The following is a 17,789-nucleotide window of genomic DNA, read 5'->3' as shown; positions in this document are numbered from 1 at the left end:
TACTTGATGTTACTTCATATTGCTATAATCGTTACTTGAGTGATATATAATAATAACAGACAGATACCATATACACAGAAGAACTAGTATTTATTATTTATTATTAGTATTTGTGCTGTGTCCAGTCCAGCTTATTGTTCCAGTGTCTCAATGTCCATTCCCTGTGTGTCCACTGGTTCATCTGATCACCAGCAGCTCACTGCTTTTGCTGAGTTGATCTGGAGGCGGTTCTGCTGGCCCCGTACTATAAAGTCCTGGTTCAGTTCCTCTGTCACTGGCGGAAATGCCGGCCATTGCAGGGATTTATATTTGAAGTCAGAGGGGTATATGGAGAAGAGGAGTGGATCCACAACAGTGTCCGACAGGACACCAGGTATCTGCACGCACTGGGGACGGTCCAGGATCCATGCAGAGAGGTGGGGGTCCACTCCGGTCTGCTCCAGCAAGAGCTTCCTGAGAAGCAAAGGCACTGGAGAAGTCAAAGAACATGACTCTCACGGGGCTTCCGGTCCCGTCCAGGTGGGAAAGGCATCTCTCCAGCAGGTAGACGAGCCCGACGGCGGACTGCTAGGCGAACAGAAGAGAGTCCAAAGATGAGCTCACCAGGGGGCCGAGGTGTTTAAGGACCAGCCTCTAGTGGGTTGGGAAAGCCACCGGCTTGAAGCTGCCACACAGGATTCTCTCAGAGCTGTGGTACTCTCCCATCTTCCAGCTGAGTTTGAAGACGTGCTGATAGATATAAACTTCATTAATCCCCAAGGGGAGATTGTAGTTCAAGTTCAAGTAAACAAGGATTTATCCAGAGGTGTTATGTTGTGTTCTGTTGTAGAGTCTTATTGCCGTTGGCAGGAATGTTTTCCTGTATCTGTCCTTGTGACAGCGGAGCTGCATCAGCCTGTTGGAGAAGGTTCTCTGTTTCCCTGCAGTAGGTGGTGAAGAGGGTGGTCCAACAGTTTTTTCAGTGTCCTCCTGTCCACCACCTGTCCAGGATGCTCCTGTTGGCAGCTAATGATGGAGCCGGCCTTCTTCACCAGCTTCTTTAGTCTGTTGGTGTCACCAGCTCCAATGCTGCTCCCCCAGCAGACAATGGTGAGGTACAGATCACTGGCCACAACAGACTGGTAGAACATCTCCAACATCTTGCTGCACACATGAAAGGATCCAAGTTTCCTCAAGAAGAAGAGTCGACTCCTCCGCTTCCTACACAGCGTTGCTGTTGGCCTTCCAGTTCAGTCTGTTGTCGATGGAGACACCCAGGTACTTGTATTCCACTTCCACTTCCTCTTCCTCTATGTCCACTTCCTCACCCAACTCTCAATGGTTGTGGAGACGTCGTCTTCCTCCTGAAGTTGTGTGTGTGTGTATAATTTATATATATATCTCTATTCGCAGCTATTTTATTTCGAAAATCCCAACGCGGCTCTTGTTGTGAAACTCCGCCCCGGAAGTCCCGTGTTGTTTACATATATACTTGTTGCGTCTCTTGAGTCTCACACCGTTTCTCCTCCACACACCGAACCCCAGCATGAGCGCTCCTTTTCGGGCTGCGTGTGTGCTCCTCCTCGGGCTCCTCTGGACGTCCTCCGCATCCCGGTGCATCGGGTCCCGGTCCGCCGGCGGCCGGGTCCGGATCCCCCCTCACGACCAGGTGGCGCGGGTGGCGCGCTTCGTGGCCCACCAGTGCGACTGGGCCTCGATGGCCACCGTCTCCACCCACCAGCCGGTGGTGGGGCGCCCGTTCTCCAACGCGTTCTCGGTGAGCGACGGGCCGGAGGGCTCCGGTACCGGGGTCCCGTACATGTACCTGACCCGGATGGAGATCTCGGTCCAGGATCTGCAGGTGATGTTGAACCACGTGATCGAGTCACGTCGTTCAGTGACCCTTCTCATGTTGTTTGTATTTCATTTATTTATTTTGTTTAGAACATAGTTATATTTAAATAATGTTACCCAAAGGTCACTGTGTAATGTGGACATATATTGTGATAAACTAAGTACTTTATAATTATTATTTACTTATTTAATATTATACTATAACAATATTATATAATATTTAATAGAACAACATAATGAGGTAAAATAATGTATACTACAATATAATATATTAATGTACACTAACATAATATATTATAATACAACAATAAACAATTAAATCTAAATAATAATACATGTAATATATAATTCAGCAGTAAATAGTTTAATATGAAACGTAGTTTGATATAACATACGAAATAATAATATATAATTAACATTATGTAATCCTCCTTTTTGTTTGTACTGAAGGTTTAATGTCACAATTTAGTTCGAGGAAATAGTTTGATAAATTATTCAAGTAACATTTCGACTCTTGTCCAACATGCCAAATGTTTCATTTATTTGTATCTATTAACTCTGATTACGTAAATAAATGTTATTAACGGATATCTGATTGTTAAAAGTCATGAGACAGTTTATAGTTTATTTAACTGAAACATGACGCAGTAGATCTTCACAGGGTGACTCAGCACTTTAAGGGTTAAAGTCACGTGACAGAGCAGAAGTCATGTGACTCCTTTCTGAGAAGTACTACTTCTAATATTATATATTCATACATTTGTACGCTTATACATTTATGTATTTATATTTTGATATATGATTATATTATATTTTGTGTTTATAAATGTATATATAAATTGATATACCTATATTTTCAGACATTTATATATTTTTATATATTTATGCAATGCTAAACTTATATATGCATACATTCATACATTTACAATTATTTATGTATACATCAACATATTTATTTGCTTATATATTTAATTGTACATTTTTATATATTATACATTTATATTTACTAGGGCTGTCAATAGATTAAAAATAGATAGATTAAAAAAACTAAAAAATAATTTTGAAATTCATTAATCGTGATAAAATGTATTTTTCTTTTAAAGACTAAATCTTATAAATGAACGAGTAATCACTCTAGAAAGCGTGTCTTTTAAACACAAACTCCACACACGTGATCGTGTTGGAGGTGGAACATGTTAAACGACGACTCTGGTGTCCTCGTGCACTTTGCTCTCAACTCTCCTTCATTTGACGTGTTTGAGGATCAAATGTCTCCACATTTACGGGCCCCACTGTCATCGGTGCTTTCGCTTCAGAGCTGGACGCAGGGGTGGGGGGGGGGGTCCTGGAGCTGCCTCCGCCATTCTTTCAAATCGACACTCCTCCAATAGACTGATTGGTTTGTAGGACAAGTCTTCACAGGGTGGGATTATTTGCATGGGATGCTGCATTGACGACAACTCAGAAAATACGTGACAAATTCAAAACGGGACGCAGTATTTTATTTTCAAATACAGAACGATTCCGTATTTGAAGGGACGGGTGGCAACCCCAGTATCCAGTGACCCCCTAAGTTACTGAGGTGTGTCCCTGCAGGTGAACCCAGAGGCCTCCCTCTCGATGTCTCTGGCTCAGACGGATTACTGCAGACAGCAAGGCTTCGACCCTCAGAGTCCTCTGTGTGCTCACATCATCCTGTCTGGGTCTGTGCTGGAGGTACACACACACACACACACACACACTTAGCAGTCACATGACCAGTCACATGACCCCCCTCTTGTTGTCCAGGTGAACGGGACGGAGGCGGAGTTTGCAAAGAAGTCTCTGTTCAGTCGACATCCAGAGATGATGGAGTGGCCTTCAGACCACGACTGGTTCTTCTGCAAGTTCAACATTACTCAGGTAGAAGTACTACAAGTATTAACTACCACTAACACTACTACTAGTACTACTACGACAAACACTGCTGCTACTAATACTACTACCAGTACTACTGCTAATACTACTACCAGTACTTTTATCACTGGTATTCCTACCACTACTAGTAAAAGTTACTTTCATTTCAATATTTCTGACTATGTCATTTCCCAAAACATGGAAGCCAACGTCTTCAGTAACGCTTCCTATTGGTGGAAAGTCATGAACCATCAAAGAGCAGGGGATGTGGCTAATGTCCGGGCTCCTCCCCCTCCATGTTTACAGGTGTGGGTGCTGGATTATTTTGGCGGGGTGAAGACCGTCTCTCCGGAGGAATACTTCCAGGCCTCGCTGCACAGGAAGCCGCACTGAATGCTGGAAAACGTAGTTCACCTCCGTCTGTTTGTAGTCATATGACATGTGAACTACAAGTAGACCTTAAAACTACAACAAGGGTCGGCTGATCACTTCAGTTTTTGTTCTAGATCACCAGATTCAAGACGTGTGAACTTTTTATTCATAATACCTTCAAATCTATTTTTTGTGATCACACTTATTTATTCTTCTTTCAAGCGTTATTGACTACATCTCCCATGAGCCTTAGCACCCTGCTATGGAGCCAAATCCATGTCAAATGTTTTGTTCATTTGAAAAACAAATGTGAACCTGAACGTTTTTTTGTTGAACATTGAAAAATACAGCAATTTAATAAGTGGGCAAAAATATTTTGGATTGAATATGGTTTTGACTCAGCTCTATTTTTTTGGATCTTTGGATTTTTTTCAATCTTCACATATATATATTTATTCGTTGTATTGTATTTTTCGGTTGCAGATTTTTAGTTTCTTTTGAATCTGAAAAACCGAAACCGAAAAATACAATACACCGAATATCAAAAAATAAATACAAGGGAAGAGTGAAAAAATAATGTATTCAAAAAATGATAAAACTGAGTCAAAACTATATTCAACCCGAAAATACTTTTCGTGCACTTATTTTTATTTTGAGTAAAATAACTAATTAATTAATAACTTATTTTTATTTTGTTGTATTTATCAATGTTCAAGACCAACTTTTCGGGTTTTTCAAATGAACAAAACTTTGACCTGGATTTGGCTCCATATCCTGCTGGCCTTTGGAGCCTCATGGGTGTTGAGGTTGTTGAACGCTCATCTGGTGATGTTTGAAAAAACGTCACAAAGATGTCATGTTGAGAGGGCGGGGCTTAACTGTGGGTGGGCCTTGTTTGGAACAAAGAGGCGGGCCTTTGACATCTGAATGTTTTACAGGATTATCGTTCTTCCTTATAGTATTGAAACGTTTTCAGGATAACTTGAAAACTTTGAGATTATCTATTTTTGAAACTGAATGTTTATTATGTATAAATAAAGTTTGTGTTAAAAATACATGTTTGTTTGAAAGTGTTTGTTCTTCAGCCATAGAAGTTTATGAAAAAAACGCTGAGTGGAAAATGTAGAAATATGATAATCTATAAAAATGATTATTGTTACGGATTATTGTAATTAAATTACTCTGCAGAAAGAGAACTTTTTTACTGAAGTTTATCAGGGTTGAGGTACTGTTACTTCAGAAAAGTTTTGAATTTAGGACTTATTTTGCTGATAAATAATAGTTTCCTGAATGGATTCTTCAAAGATTTAAAGAAAACAAAAATGTGAAGTTTCCTCTTGTACACGACTGTTTGTGTGTGTGTGTGTGTGTGTGTGTGTGTCACCTGTCAGAGCAGCTCTTCACCACTTCCTGTTCCACTTCTTCACGTCTCTCAGAGACTGGTTGTGTTCAGTCGGCTTTGTGTGTCAGCAGCGAGAAGAAGAACAAGAAGAACAAGAAGAACCCGGGTCATGATGGAGCTCCAGATCCCGATCCCTGGGCTTCTGGTTCTGGTCTCATTGTTTCCTCCAGCAGGTCAGAACAACACTCACTTCCTCCTCATTAGCATACTGGTTGTTAAATAAGTAAAAGAAGAACATATTCACATTTCAACTCAAGTAGATCCTACAGGAAGTTAAGACGTGTTGAAGACGATTTCAAAGAGTACCTGACCACTGAAAGCAACCTCTGTAAAACATATATATGTAAATGTGTGTATGTATATTCATAAATACGGTGATGTAGGTCACCCCTACAAACCCGTGAAGAAGAGCCGTCTCTCCGGCGGCCATCTTGGCTTCTCATGTTACTGTCGACAGGATTCACGATGCTTTAGAGATTAATAAGAAATATTTGAATTATAACGCTAACCGTAACAAATGCTACTGTCTTTGACTGGTACTGTGTATACTTATATATGTACATGTCAGACCAGCTGAAATCAGAGCAGAGAGCCCCCCCCACCCTGAACACAGAGGTAGGGTTCCAGATGTTACTCTGAGAAACCACTGGACCAGACGGAGCCTGCGTGAGTCTGATGGTCGGATTCACTGCGATGATAAGAGTTTCCTCTGTAACACCATTACTTCCTTTTATCTTCGCTCAGTTAGCGTGTGTGTAGTCATATAGGTATCGAGAGCACATCCGTATTAATATGAAAGAAATACTTCAGTACAACTACTTGCTTTTATTTCTTTCCTAGAGTTTCTCTGAAAAGAATTGTTTTTATTTTAGCTAATATACATGTAATACTACTTTTAATTCTAGTAGTACATTATAATAATATTATGAACCTTTAATACTTCTCTAAAGTTTATTGCCATGAATACTGATATTAATACTACAACTAATACTACCACTGACAACACCACTAATACTACGACAACTAATACTACCATTAATAGTACTACTAAAACTACCACTGCTACTACTTCTACCACTAATACCTCATTCTAGCTTTTCACTTCAGAGCTGAATTTTAAATATTAGGATTATAATCTTGAAGCAGATCAGACACACACACACACACACACACACACACACACACATTTCCTCTATGAACCACAGCTCAGTTTCACCGTGACCATCTGGTCCTCATCGGCGTTGCCGTGGGGATGTCAGAAGAAGGAAGCAATCATCATATGATGTTGGAGCTAAATTAATAAATTGCACTAATTCCTTTCATTTGTTAAATATGAGGACGTTGTTCTTAAAATGACAATACCCATGAGCCTCGGCTGCTACAGAGCACGACGTCACAGTCGCTGAATCTGTCCTCTGGAAAGGCACATGAATGTGAAGCAGCTCTGGGATTGGATGTTTCTCACGGAAATGCAACTTGGGAGTTTGTTAGAAATTCTCACTCTACATCAAATCATCAAACAGGATATTTAATGTCTGCGTCATGCGTCAAGCTGCTCAAAGGTATCATAAACAAAGCCGTCATGTTCTTTACCCTGAGACATACAGCTGATCATCATGAGACACCGAGTGGCGTTCTGATCATGACATGACAGCAGCTTTTCCAACAGTACTTAAAAAAATAGTTTCTAACTTTATTTAGTTCAGATGAATCGAACAGAAGAGTTTATCCCCAAAATAACTTAGAGATACATTCATAATAATAACAACTTGCCTCTACAATAAAACCCTGTTTGCTCTCCACACTCAAAAAGTGTGCAGGACCTCCACAGTGACAGCCTGTGTGTACTCTATAGAGTAAAGGTCGGTGTGCCCTCCACAATAAAAGCGTTTGCAATGTGTGACCCCCACAGAGGCTCTAGCCATGTATAGCCCCCAGCTGTGTTACATCCTAGACGGCTTCCTCGGTCTCTACGGACTCATCATCACCGCCATGTTCATCAATGAAAAGGTCTGTGTGCTCCTCTTTTATTTTGAAAGGACCTCCTGCTGCACAGTTAACCTTTTTATTAATGATATTTTACCCAAATGGTCTAGTTCTTTAAAGCCAAAGTGAAGAGAGCCAAAGAGAGCTACAGCGTGAGTCAACCAACATGATATTATTATTATTTTTATAATCATTGCAGTGGCTATCATTGTTTGTTGTTGTTGTTGTTTACGTCTCTCTCCGTGTTGCCTTCAGGATCCTGAGCGTCAGACTTCTGGAGCTCACAGTCAGCCCATGACAAAGAGGGTGAGTTCTGTTGTGGTTCCTCATATGACCCAGAGAGGAGAAGTTCTCCATTAAATCAGTTCACTAGAACCCTGAAGAACCTGATTCATTCTGACGTGTTCTGTCCCATAGAACCGAGTGATGGACAACAACGCCACCTACACCGTGAGAACAGAACCCGTTACTCATACATTAACATGAATATATACATTTATAGAAACATTAAGATATACATACATTATTACAGATACGTTTATATATACTAGTGCTGGGCAACAATTTTAATCGTGATTAATTGCATAGGTTTTTTGCAATTATAGATTATTTATACAAGCTTTTTTAATTATGAAAACACTAAACAAATAATTTGCTTTTTAACAGCAGTGTCCTGAAATATTTTTGTAAATGACGACTTAAAAAAGAATGTAATCAAATATAAAACCAAAGCTATTTTCCGCTGCCAGGGTATTAACGTTGTATCTAGTTTGTTATAGAAGAACGAGTTATATTATAACAGGAACTAGGATTAATACATCTGCTTTCTTTTTTTGTACAATTATGTTCATAAAGCTCATTGATGTTTATAAGAAGCAGTACATGAAGGGCTTTAGGACCCTGGGGGGATTCAGGTGAGGGCAACTTGGGGAAGAACGACATCGCTGCTTACAAGAAAAGAGTTACAATTAAAAGCAGTTTGTCCTCATGTCTTGTATTTAAAACACAACACTAGTGGTTATCAATAACTTTGGTTCCATCAACTCTGTCTGGAAGAGATTTAAAATAAAAATGTCAGCGTGAGACGAGGACAGAGAGGGAGCAGACTCTCTCACTCCGTGTCTGTAAGTGTATTCAGAGCCATACGTCTTTCAAAATGATAATAATTAATAAAAACTGCGTTAATGTGCGATAAAAGTAATTGTCGGCGTTAATGAATTAAAGCGTTTAACGCAGTGGTTCTCAAACTTTTTCTGTCACGACCCACTTTGGAGGAAAAAAAGATGTTCATGCCCCACCGCCCCAACAAACATATTGAATTTTTATTTTAAAAAGATTTTGTAACTCCTCTATCTAACCCTTTTCAAATAATGGAATTAAATAATTGTACTAATTTTCGAGCGAACCAGACCCATCAGACAAAACAAATTAAATGTGTTAGAACAATGCAAATGAGTTATGTGCAAAAAATAACTGCACTATTTTGCAGAATAGTTTAGTGTGGCTGTAATTAACTTGTTTTGCACTGGATGTGCAGCCTGTGCACAACAAAACAAAACGAGTGCAGATTTGAATGAGTCGTCTAATACTGATAAAACCCGGGTTATTGTGGTTAGTGGCGACAATCAGCCGGCTTCCTTTACAGATCTTTTCATGACAGGTTGCAGACTTGATGCGGCCTCTCAATTCAAGCTCCAGAGGGTCGCGCCCCACATTTTGAGAACCGCTGCGTTAATTTATACATAGAAGTACAGTCCATGTATATATATATACATACATTAATATCTGTCGTGATGACTTCATAATGATACTAATAAGTAATTATTTATTATTCTGAAATATTGTTCATAATAATACTTTTTTTAAATTAATTATTTTTCATAATATTATGATTAATAATACAGTATGATCATAATATGAACAGAAAAAATGATGTTAGCAATATATTATAATGACAATTATTAATTAAATCAATCATTGTAATAACATTATTAATAATTACTGTTAATATCAATCATAAAATAATACTCACAATACTACTTAATATTACATCATTAAGTACAATACATATTATTAATGTTATTAATTGAACTGTATATATGAATATGATTTATGATTATTTAAAGGATCTGAATCGTCGTCAAGAAGAATCATACAAAGAACTTCCTGTCAAAAGAGAAGTGAGTTTGTTTCTTTACTTATTGATCTGCATATTCATACTTCAATCACCGTCTGACCGATTATTCATTGATTAATAACTTTATTGATGTTTGTATCTCAGCGTCAGAGAAGGAGTGAGCAGGTTTACCAGGTGAGACAAGTTTCCGTTATTAATAATAAAGATATTAAAACTAAACATATGAATATTTCAGATAATAATACGTTAGTTATTAATATAGGTGCTGCTATCTGCTGTCACTTTGCCGATGTATTGATCGGTGCTATCTCCTGTGTCTCGATGTATTGATCGGTGCTATCTCCTGTGTCTCGATGTATTGATCGGTGCTATCTCCTGTGTCTCGATGTATTGGTCGGTGCTATCTCCTGTGTCTCGATGTATTGATCGGTGCTATCTCCTGTGTCTCGATGTATTGATCGGTGCTATCTCCTGTGTCTCGATGTATTGATCGGTGCTATCTCCTGTGTCTCGATGTATTGATCGGTGCTATCTCCTGTGTCTCGATGTATTGATCGGTGCTATCTCCTGTGTCTCGATGTATTGATCGGTGCTATCTCCTGTGTCTCGATGTATTGATCGGTGCTATCTCCTGTGTCTCGATGTATTGATCGGTGCTATCTCCTGTGTCTCGATGTATTGATCGGTGCTATCTCCTGTGTCTCGATGTATTGGTCGGTGCTATCTCCTGTGTCTTGATGTATCGATCGGTGCTATCTCCTGTGTCTTGATGTATTGATCGGTGCTATCTCCTGTGTCTCGATGTATTGATCGGTGCTATCTCCTGTGTCTCGATGTATTGATCGGTGCTATCTCCTGTGTCTCGATGTATTGGTCGGTGCTATCTCCTGTGTCTTGATGTATTGATCGGTGCTATCTCCTGTGTCTCGATGTATTGATCGGTGCTATCTCCTGTGTCTCGATGTATTGGTCGGTGCTATCTCCTGTGTCTTGATGTATCGATCGGTGCTATCTCCTGTGTCTCGATGTATTGGTCGGTGCTATCTCCTGTGTCTTGATGTATCGATCGGTGCTATCTCTTGTGTCTTGATGTATTGATCGGTGCTATCTCCTGTGTCTCGATGTATTGATCGGTGCTATCTCCTGTGGGCTTGATGTATCGATCGGTGCTATCTGCTGCGTATTGATTGATGTATTGATTGTCTGCAGGCTCTGAGCCCGGCCACCAGGGACACCTACGACTCTCTGCAGATGCAGCCTCTTCCTCGCTAACGCACTACTTGCTGTTGGCCTCTCACACACCAACGACGACGATGAAGAATCCATCTTTTTATTTAGTATTATTATGTCAATTTGTTAATTTTGAGGGACGTTTGCTTTAAAACAATCTTCTTCTGCAGAAAAACGATACAAATCTTAACTTTTATCCTCCCTTAATTTACCACAAAGATTATCCATTTTGATTATCCATATTGATTTCATTACAGCATGATGTTATCGATGTATGGATAACAAAAAAGAAACAAGGTCAAATGTTTCTTCAACCAGTTTATTTTCAATATAATAAAATAATTTCAGTTCAGCTTATTTTCTTGCAAAAATATTTTTATAGTTGTAATAATCACTAGTTTATTTCCTTTCTACATTCCATAATTTAGACAATTAATATGTTTTTATTTTGCTGTTTATTTGTTGTATTGATGCGTTTATACTTAAATACCATAACTAGTTAGTCTTATAGTTGTAAAAGTATTTTCTGATTAATTGACCATTTGTTTCATTGTTTCGATATTTTCCTGAGAATTTGTGTTTTTTATGAATATTTTGCTTTTGTGGTCATTTTCCTGTTAAAGGTGAGTTTAGCTCTGTCTAAAATGTCTTAATAAATCTCTATTAAAGCAGACATGCTGGAACGGTGTTTATTTATAGATATTCAGATAAATAGGAAATGAAGTAATTTCGTCGTTTGGTTTAATTTTGAAAATGACAGCGGAAGTCGTACGTTAGCTTCATAGCAGCTAACTTGCAGCTGGCTAGCTTAGCTTCGAGGCTAGCAGCAGCCCCGCAGGGTGTAACGATGGCAGCGGAACCGACGCATTACTACTGATGCTAAAGTGAACGAAGCCTGTGACTCTTCTAACGCGCAATTACTCATTGAAGAGCCGCGCTAGCTGCTAGCCCACTTGCTAACGGCTAACTAGCTCGGTTAGCTCCCGACAGCAGCAGCAGCCGCCGCTCATCGCTGCTCCCGTCAAACCCGCTAAAGCCGTTAAGATGGAAACAAACGTCCCGAAGCGACGCGACAACAAGAAGTCTCTGCGCGTGAAGGTGATCAGCCTCGGGAACGCGGAGGTGGGGAAGGTGGGCGCTTCTTCTCCAGCGCGCTAATTAAGCTTTAAGCTGCTTTAAGCTGCTTACAAGCTGTTCAACTGAATATTTTCTCTGAACGGCTCCGGATTCGGTTGTTGATCTTGGTGTTAAACGTCGCGTGAGTTTATGATGCTGATCAATAGTTAATAACAACACCGGACTCCGTATACGTGTGTGTATATATGGGTATATATATATATATATATATATATATATATATATACACACACACAGAGAGGAACCCAGAGCTATCAGCGAGAGGAATATCGAATAAAAAAATAAAATCGGTTTAATTCAGTAGAATTTGCCATTGATGGAAACCGTTTTTCTTACTAATAGTAATTAAGCTGTCTCCAGGTATGCATACGTTATTATTCGTCATCATTTATCAAAATGAACTAATAATGTACTGCGTTGTATTAGGAGTCAACCTAAATAATGCACTGATCTCAGTCAGAACCACTATTCTTAAATCGGTGTATTTGTGAATGGAGTCTGGTGTCTTTTCCTCAGAGCTGCATCATCAAACGTTATTGCGAGAAGAGGTTTGTCCCAAAGTATTTGGCCACAATCGGCATCGACTACGGCGTCACCAAGTGAGTAGCGCATGTTCGACGCGACCACGTCAACGGTGGCGTGTTCTTCTGTGACGGGGAAACCGTGTGTTGTGTTGTGACGTCAGAGTTCAGGTCCGAGACAGAGAAATCAAAGTGAACATCTTTGACATGGCGGGTCATCCCTTCTTCTACGAGGTGAGTCCCTCCTCCTTACTCAGAGTACCTCAGCTCAAACCTCCCTGTTGTATTTGTACATCAGGGAATACTTTAACGGGATGTGATGACAGGAGGCTGTTTCTCCGTCTTCTTTTCTCTCCCTTCTTCTCCAGGTGCGTAACGAGTTCTACAAGGACAGTCAGGGCGTCCTCCTGGTCTACGACGTGGGCCTCAGGGAGAGCTTCGACGCCCTGGACAGCTGGCTCGGGGAGATGAAACAGGAAATGGGCTCTCAGGCCAACATGGAGAGCATCGTCTTCATTGTGTGCGCCAACAAGGTGAGGGGGCCTCAGCCAATCGGAGGGCCCGGCCAATCAGAGGAGGACAAGAAGAGACCCTGTGTTGTGGTTTCAGGTGGACCTGACGAAGCGGCGCGCGGTGGACGAGGGGGAGGGGCGTCTCTGGGCGGAGTCACGAGGGTTCCATTACTTTGAGACGTCGGCTCAAAGCGGAGAGGGCATCAACGAGATGTTCCAGGTACCCTGAGCCTCCGCCTCTACGTGTGAGTACATAGATAAATACATATCTACATACGCGTGTGCTTCTTCTTTCTTCTCAGGCCTTCTTCTCCTCCATCACCGACATGTGTGAGAACGGAGGGAAGCGCCCGGTGTCGGAGGTCAGCGTGGGCTTCACCAAAGAGCAGGCCGACACCATCCGACGCATCCGCAACAGCAAAGACTCCTGGGACATGTTGGGGGTGAAGCCTGGAGCCACCAGGTCAGCACCATTATTTATATTATTATTGGTGATTATTACCATTTATTAGTAGTGTTATTGTAATTAGCCAGTAATATGATCTATATTACTAAGATAACCAAAGTGTTTTAATGCTCTTTAGCCATGAAAAACTATTTTTTTTCAAAAATATTTGAACACGTCCACTCAGGTGGACGTTTGGGTTTTCAGCTGAAGAAATATGTATTCAAAAAACAAATCAATAAAAGGGTCTATAAAGATGTGAAAACTCTGTAAACCAGCTTTCATGATGACTGGCAGCACGCAGATGTACTCGCTTCTGTGTGTGTGCAGCATCACGGCATTTTTGGCTTCAGTGAGCCGCGTCCAGTGGTTTCCAGAACCAAACTGGACCTTAAGGAGACCTGGACGCTGCTCTGCACCTCTGAGGAGGTGAGGTGGCTCCTGGTCGTTGTGGAGCGCACAAGCTACAGATGCCTTGAAGTGCAGTGCTGGACTTTCCCAGTGGTCACGTCAAAGAAGTAGAAGAACACTGACGAGCATCTGTGAGGACATTGAGACGCATTGATCATGAGATCTTCTCCTCCCACATGCTGGTTATCACAGCTTCACAGAAAATGGCCTTTTGGTGTTGAGCATCTTCTTTTCTTTCTTGCTCCACCTCAGGGCCACATCGGGTGGGGACTGGCCGGTGCAGGAATCGGCCACGTGCTTCACCGAGCTGTGGAACCAGCGTGTGACAGTCATATGTTGATATTTTGTATTGCCGACAATAGAACGAGCTCCTCTTCCGTCCTTTGCAGTTTCCGTTGTGCTCCATGGAGCCTGCATGCACCTGTGCCATAGCTGCTTCTATGCCCAAAGGGTGGTGTATGTCGTCACAGGCGCATAACTACGTCAGTGATGCATGATGTCCGATACAGGGGTCAGATAATTAATCATAATTTCCTCCCAATATCAATTCAATATTTGGAAAATGTGTGACTTATGGGATTCCTTCGATGTTAGTTAAGGTCACCAACATTTTTATAACTGTAAGGATCTCTTTGAGTAGAAGGACATGAGGACTCTGTGTCCGACAGAGGATTTACCGTTTACAAACACTAACTGGTATCGATCCGATAAGTGTGACTTCCTTTAATACCGATCAAATGTTCAGGATACAAAGAGCAATGGGCAATATATATGTGTGTGTATCTCATTTATACCGCTTCATTGGGCGATGTGGTGCATGGAGTAGGGAGGGTGCGCCGGGAACCTCGAGGTTGGCGGTTCAAACCCCGGCTCCTCCGTGTCCCATGTCCAACTGTCCCTGAGCAGTTAACTTAGGGGACAGTTAACCCCTAACTGCTCTCCAGGTAAATGTCAACCATGGGTTAAAAACGCCAGGTAAGTCTGTCCTGTCCTGACCTGTGATGGAACTGAACCGCCTCTCGTTGGTTCCTGTCTCCTCGTTTCCAGGGAGGAGGTGAACAAGGCGTACAGGAAGTTGGCCGTGCTGCTGCATCCTGATAAGTGCGTTGCCCCCGGCAGCGAAGACGCCTTCAAGGCCGTGGTGAACGCTCGCACGTCGTTGCTGAAGAACATCAAGTAACTGAATGCCATTGGACGCCAGCGGGCCAATCACAGGCCGCTTGTGGGAATTAAACGTCACGTTGCTGTTTTTCATCATGACGTTTAGTTCAAAGTATTTAATCTTGGCTTTGTGTCGGTGTAAGAAGTCTACGGAAGACAAGGAGCGCCACAGATACATCAAATATTCATCAAATATTTAAATGAATACAACAATTTGGGTTAACTCTCCTTGAATTCCAGAGCTTTAAAAAACGATCAAAACGATTTTTAAAAATTGAACTTTGTTCCGCACAATAAAAACAGAGATTAAAATCAGCGCGGTTAAATTAAAGTCAAAATACACTATTCAACTTTAATTTATAATAATAAATGGAAATTTAGGTCTAAAAAAGATGTGGATGTTGCTTCCGGTTACACATACAGTACGAACACACACTGCCCGTCGTAAACACCCCCCTGGTGTGGTGTCAGCCAAACAGATAAAAGTATCTTGGGCTGTCTGAACCAGGTCAGTGTTTTACTTTGATTCTGGAGGAATAGATGATCACTAAAAGATCCCTTTTCAAAGACGATTTGCCAAATAGACGTTTTTAAGTGCGACGTGAAGAAAACGCATGTTTGATATTAACAGTTATATTTTACATGAAATAAATTTGTTCCCTCATTCATAATGAAACAAATATAAAATATGTAATTTGCTTGTTTAAATTTAGATTTTCAGGTTTCTTTAAATAAGTTTACATTATTAACTCAAGGTGACATAAACTCTACCTTTAATATTTTAAACTGGTTTATTTTCTTTCTTTGGAATGTTTACATGTTGACGAGACGTCTTACTGTGTCTGTGAGATTTAAATGTTATTAACTCGTTCATCATTTTATATTTTTACATGTGTAACAAATATAAAGGCAGAGTTCACTTTAACGTGTAATAACTTTTCCCATCTTTTAATATTTACACATATATTCACACAATTTATTTATTATAAAACGGCAAAACAAGCCCATTTTATTGAGTACCAGAAAAAATAATTTCAATAATAAACGTCAATTCTGGAGAAAAGTGTTTTTGTTCATGACAATTCTTGACAACAAAAAATATTTTTTAATAATTTGAGCGAATACATTCAAATTATTATGTTGAATATTAAATCATCCCGTTTGACAAGTGGAAGAAAGAACTGTCTGAAAACAGCTTTAAAATGTTGTCCAATCAAACACTCGATTTAATTTGTCCCATCAGTGTCATAAACTCATTTGAATGAAGGTGTATATGTGTGTGTGTGTGTGTGTGTGTGTGTGTGTGTGTGTTGCTTTGTGTTGAAATTGCACGTTTTACTGGATTATTTTTTAAATAAAAAAAATCATATTAAACTCAAACTTTGTGTGTGTTCCTCCCGCTGAAAAACATCCCCACATGATGCTGCCACCGCCATGCTTCACTGTAGGGACGGTATTGGCGAGATGATGAGCAGCGCCTGGTTTCCTCCAGACATGACGCTTGGCATTCAGGCCGAAGAGTTCAATCTTTGTTTCATCTGACCAGAGACTTGTTTCTCATGGTCTGAGTCCTTCAGGCGGGCTGTCATGTGCTTCTTACTGAGGAGTGGCTTCCGTCTGGCCACTCTACCAAACAGGCCTGATTTGTGGAGTGCTGCAGAGATGGTTGTCCTTCTGGAAGGTTCTCCTCTCTTCATAGAACAACGCTGGAGCTCTGTCAGAGTGACCATCGGGTTCCTGGTCACCTCCCTGACTAAGGCCCTTCTCCCCCGATCGCTCAGTCTGGCTGGGCGGCCGACTCTAGGAAGAGTCCTGGTGGTTCCAAACTTCTTCCATTTGATGGAGGCCACTGTGCTCATTGGGACTTCCAATGCTGCAGAAATCTTTCTGTACCCTTCGCCAGATCTGAGCCTCGATACAGTTCTGTCTCTGAGGTCTACAGATAATTCCTTGGACTTCATGGCTTGGTTTATGCTCTGATATGCACTGTCAGCTGTGATACCTTATACATACAGGTGTGTGCTTTTCTCAATCACATCCTATCAACTGAATTTAGCACAGGTGGACTCCAATCAAGTTGTAGAAACATCTGAAGGATGATCAGTGGAAACAGGAGGCACCTGAGCTACATGCTGAGTCATGGCAAAGGCTGTGAATACTTATGTACATGTGATGTTTTCACTTTGTCATTATGGGTTGTTGTGTGTAGAATGTTGAGGAACATAATGAATTTAATCCATTTTGGAATAAGGCTGTAACATAACAAAATGTGGAAAAAGTGAAGCGCTGTGAACACTTTCCGGATGCACTGTATATTTAACACTGAAACACTAGCGGATGTGGTTTCATTTTCATTATATACTTAAAGGCCACGCCCCCCTCCTCCTCCCCTCGCGGGTCCACCGCCCGCCGCGCGGCAAAGCGGATCACTACCAGCGGACCGCATAAGCATGAACACAGAGCTGAACGACACCGGCACCGAAGCACCGTGGCAGCCATCATCGGCGCCATCTTGGATGTGGATTTGGGCATACGTGCTTCTTTTCATCTTCCTGAAGTCCACAATGAGCTCCTTGGTTTTGCTGGTGATAATGAGCTGGTTATTGTCGGCGCGCCACCTGGCCAGGTGCTGTACCTCTGCCCTGTAGTCTCATCGTTGTTACTGATGAGACCAATCACCGTGGTGTCGTCTGCAAACTTGATGGAGTTGGATCCACACACAGGCTTGCAGTCATGGGTGAAGAAG

At 41.1% G+C, this 17,789-nt stretch overlaps 3 protein-coding genes across 12 annotated transcripts; all 3 read left to right on the top strand.

Moving 5' to 3' along the window:
• Positions 1–132: 132 nt before the first annotated feature.
• creg1 (cellular repressor of E1A-stimulated genes 1) lies at positions 133–5,156 on the top strand. The gene is made up of 4 exons (XM_040173904.2): positions 133–1,840; positions 3,430–3,549; positions 3,622–3,735; positions 4,036–5,156. Exons 1-4 carry the CDS (start codon positions 1,526–1,528, stop codon positions 4,120–4,122), a joined length of 636 nt encoding a protein of 211 aa, XP_040029838.2. The 5' UTR covers positions 133–1,525; the 3' UTR covers positions 4,123–5,156.
• Positions 5,157–5,497: 341 nt separating this feature from the next.
• On the top strand, positions 5,498–11,529 carry cd247 (CD247 molecule). Its single transcript, XM_040173914.2, has 8 exons — positions 5,498–5,676; positions 7,416–7,513; positions 7,600–7,641; positions 7,745–7,795; positions 7,907–7,939; positions 9,616–9,669; positions 9,771–9,800; positions 10,836–11,529. The coding sequence occupies exons 1-8, from the start codon at positions 5,613–5,615 to the stop codon at positions 10,896–10,898; spliced, it is 435 nt and encodes a 144-aa protein (XP_040029848.2). The 5' UTR covers positions 5,498–5,612; the 3' UTR covers positions 10,899–11,529.
• Positions 11,473–16,423, top strand: dnajc27 (DnaJ (Hsp40) homolog, subfamily C, member 27). 10 transcript variants are annotated; one of them, XR_005711985.2, is made up of 8 exons: positions 11,594–11,987; positions 12,510–12,592; positions 12,679–12,748; positions 12,883–13,047; positions 13,124–13,246; positions 13,329–13,489; positions 13,802–14,013; positions 14,135–16,423. XR_005711985.2 is itself a non-coding variant. In XM_040173864.2 (7 exons), the coding sequence occupies exons 1-7, from the start codon at positions 11,901–11,903 to the stop codon at positions 15,060–15,062; spliced, it is 822 nt and encodes a 273-aa protein (XP_040029798.1). In that variant the 5' UTR covers positions 11,473–11,900; the 3' UTR covers positions 15,063–16,423. The 10 variants fall into 10 exon arrangements, 7 of the variants coding, with proteins under 7 accessions (XP_040029798.1, XP_077959946.1, XP_040029816.1 ...); XR_013467843.1 differs by having other exon boundaries at positions 11,595–11,954; positions 14,135–16,106; XR_013467842.1 differs by having other exon boundaries at positions 11,595–11,978; positions 14,135–16,106.
• Positions 16,424–17,789: the final 1,366 nt, after the last annotated feature.

The sequence above is a fragment of the Gasterosteus aculeatus genome, chromosome 1, assembly GCF_964276395.1.
Source record: "Gasterosteus aculeatus chromosome 1, fGasAcu3.hap1.1, whole genome shotgun sequence".
NCBI classification, from domain to species: domain Eukaryota; kingdom Metazoa; phylum Chordata; class Actinopteri; order Perciformes; family Gasterosteidae; genus Gasterosteus; species Gasterosteus aculeatus.
The sequence above is the reverse complement of the archived record's forward strand: the minus strand, read 5'-3'. Positions and strand labels throughout refer to the sequence as shown.

What these genes read in the sequence shown, in the direction of transcription:
- creg1 (XM_040173904.2), top strand. Translation starts at nt 1,526, where the DNA reads ATGAGCGCTCCTTTTCGGGCTGCGTGTGTGCTCCTCCTCGGGCTCCTC. An exon ending in TCTCGGTCCAGGATCTGCAG is followed by an intron (nt 1,841 to 3,429) that starts GTGATGTTGAAC and finishes GTGTCCCTGCAG; the next exon opens with GTGAACCCAGAGGCCTCCCT. An exon ending in GCAAGTTCAACATTACTCAG is followed by an intron (nt 3,736 to 4,035) that starts GTAGAAGTACTA and finishes CCATGTTTACAG; the next exon opens with GTGTGGGTGCTGGATTATTT.
- cd247 (XM_040173914.2), top strand. Translation starts at nt 5,613, where the DNA reads ATGATGGAGCTCCAGATCCCGATCCCTGGGCTTCTGGTTCTGGTCTCA. An exon ending in CTCATTGTTTCCTCCAGCAG is followed by an intron (nt 5,677 to 7,415) that starts GTCAGAACAACA and finishes TGACCCCCACAG; the next exon opens with AGGCTCTAGCCATGTATAGC. An exon ending in ACAACAACGCCACCTACACC is followed by an intron (nt 7,940 to 9,615) that starts GTGAGAACAGAA and finishes GATTATTTAAAG; the next exon opens with GATCTGAATCGTCGTCAAGA.
- dnajc27 (XM_040173864.2), top strand. Translation starts at nt 11,901, where the DNA reads ATGGAAACAAACGTCCCGAAGCGACGCGACAACAAGAAGTCTCTGCGC. An exon ending in GCATCAACGAGATGTTCCAG is followed by an intron (nt 13,247 to 13,328) that starts GTACCCTGAGCC and finishes CTTTCTTCTCAG; the next exon opens with GCCTTCTTCTCCTCCATCAC. An exon ending in GTGAAGCCTGGAGCCACCAG is followed by an intron (nt 13,490 to 14,929) that starts GTCAGCACCATT and finishes CCTCGTTTCCAG; the next exon opens with GGAGGAGGTGAACAAGGCGT.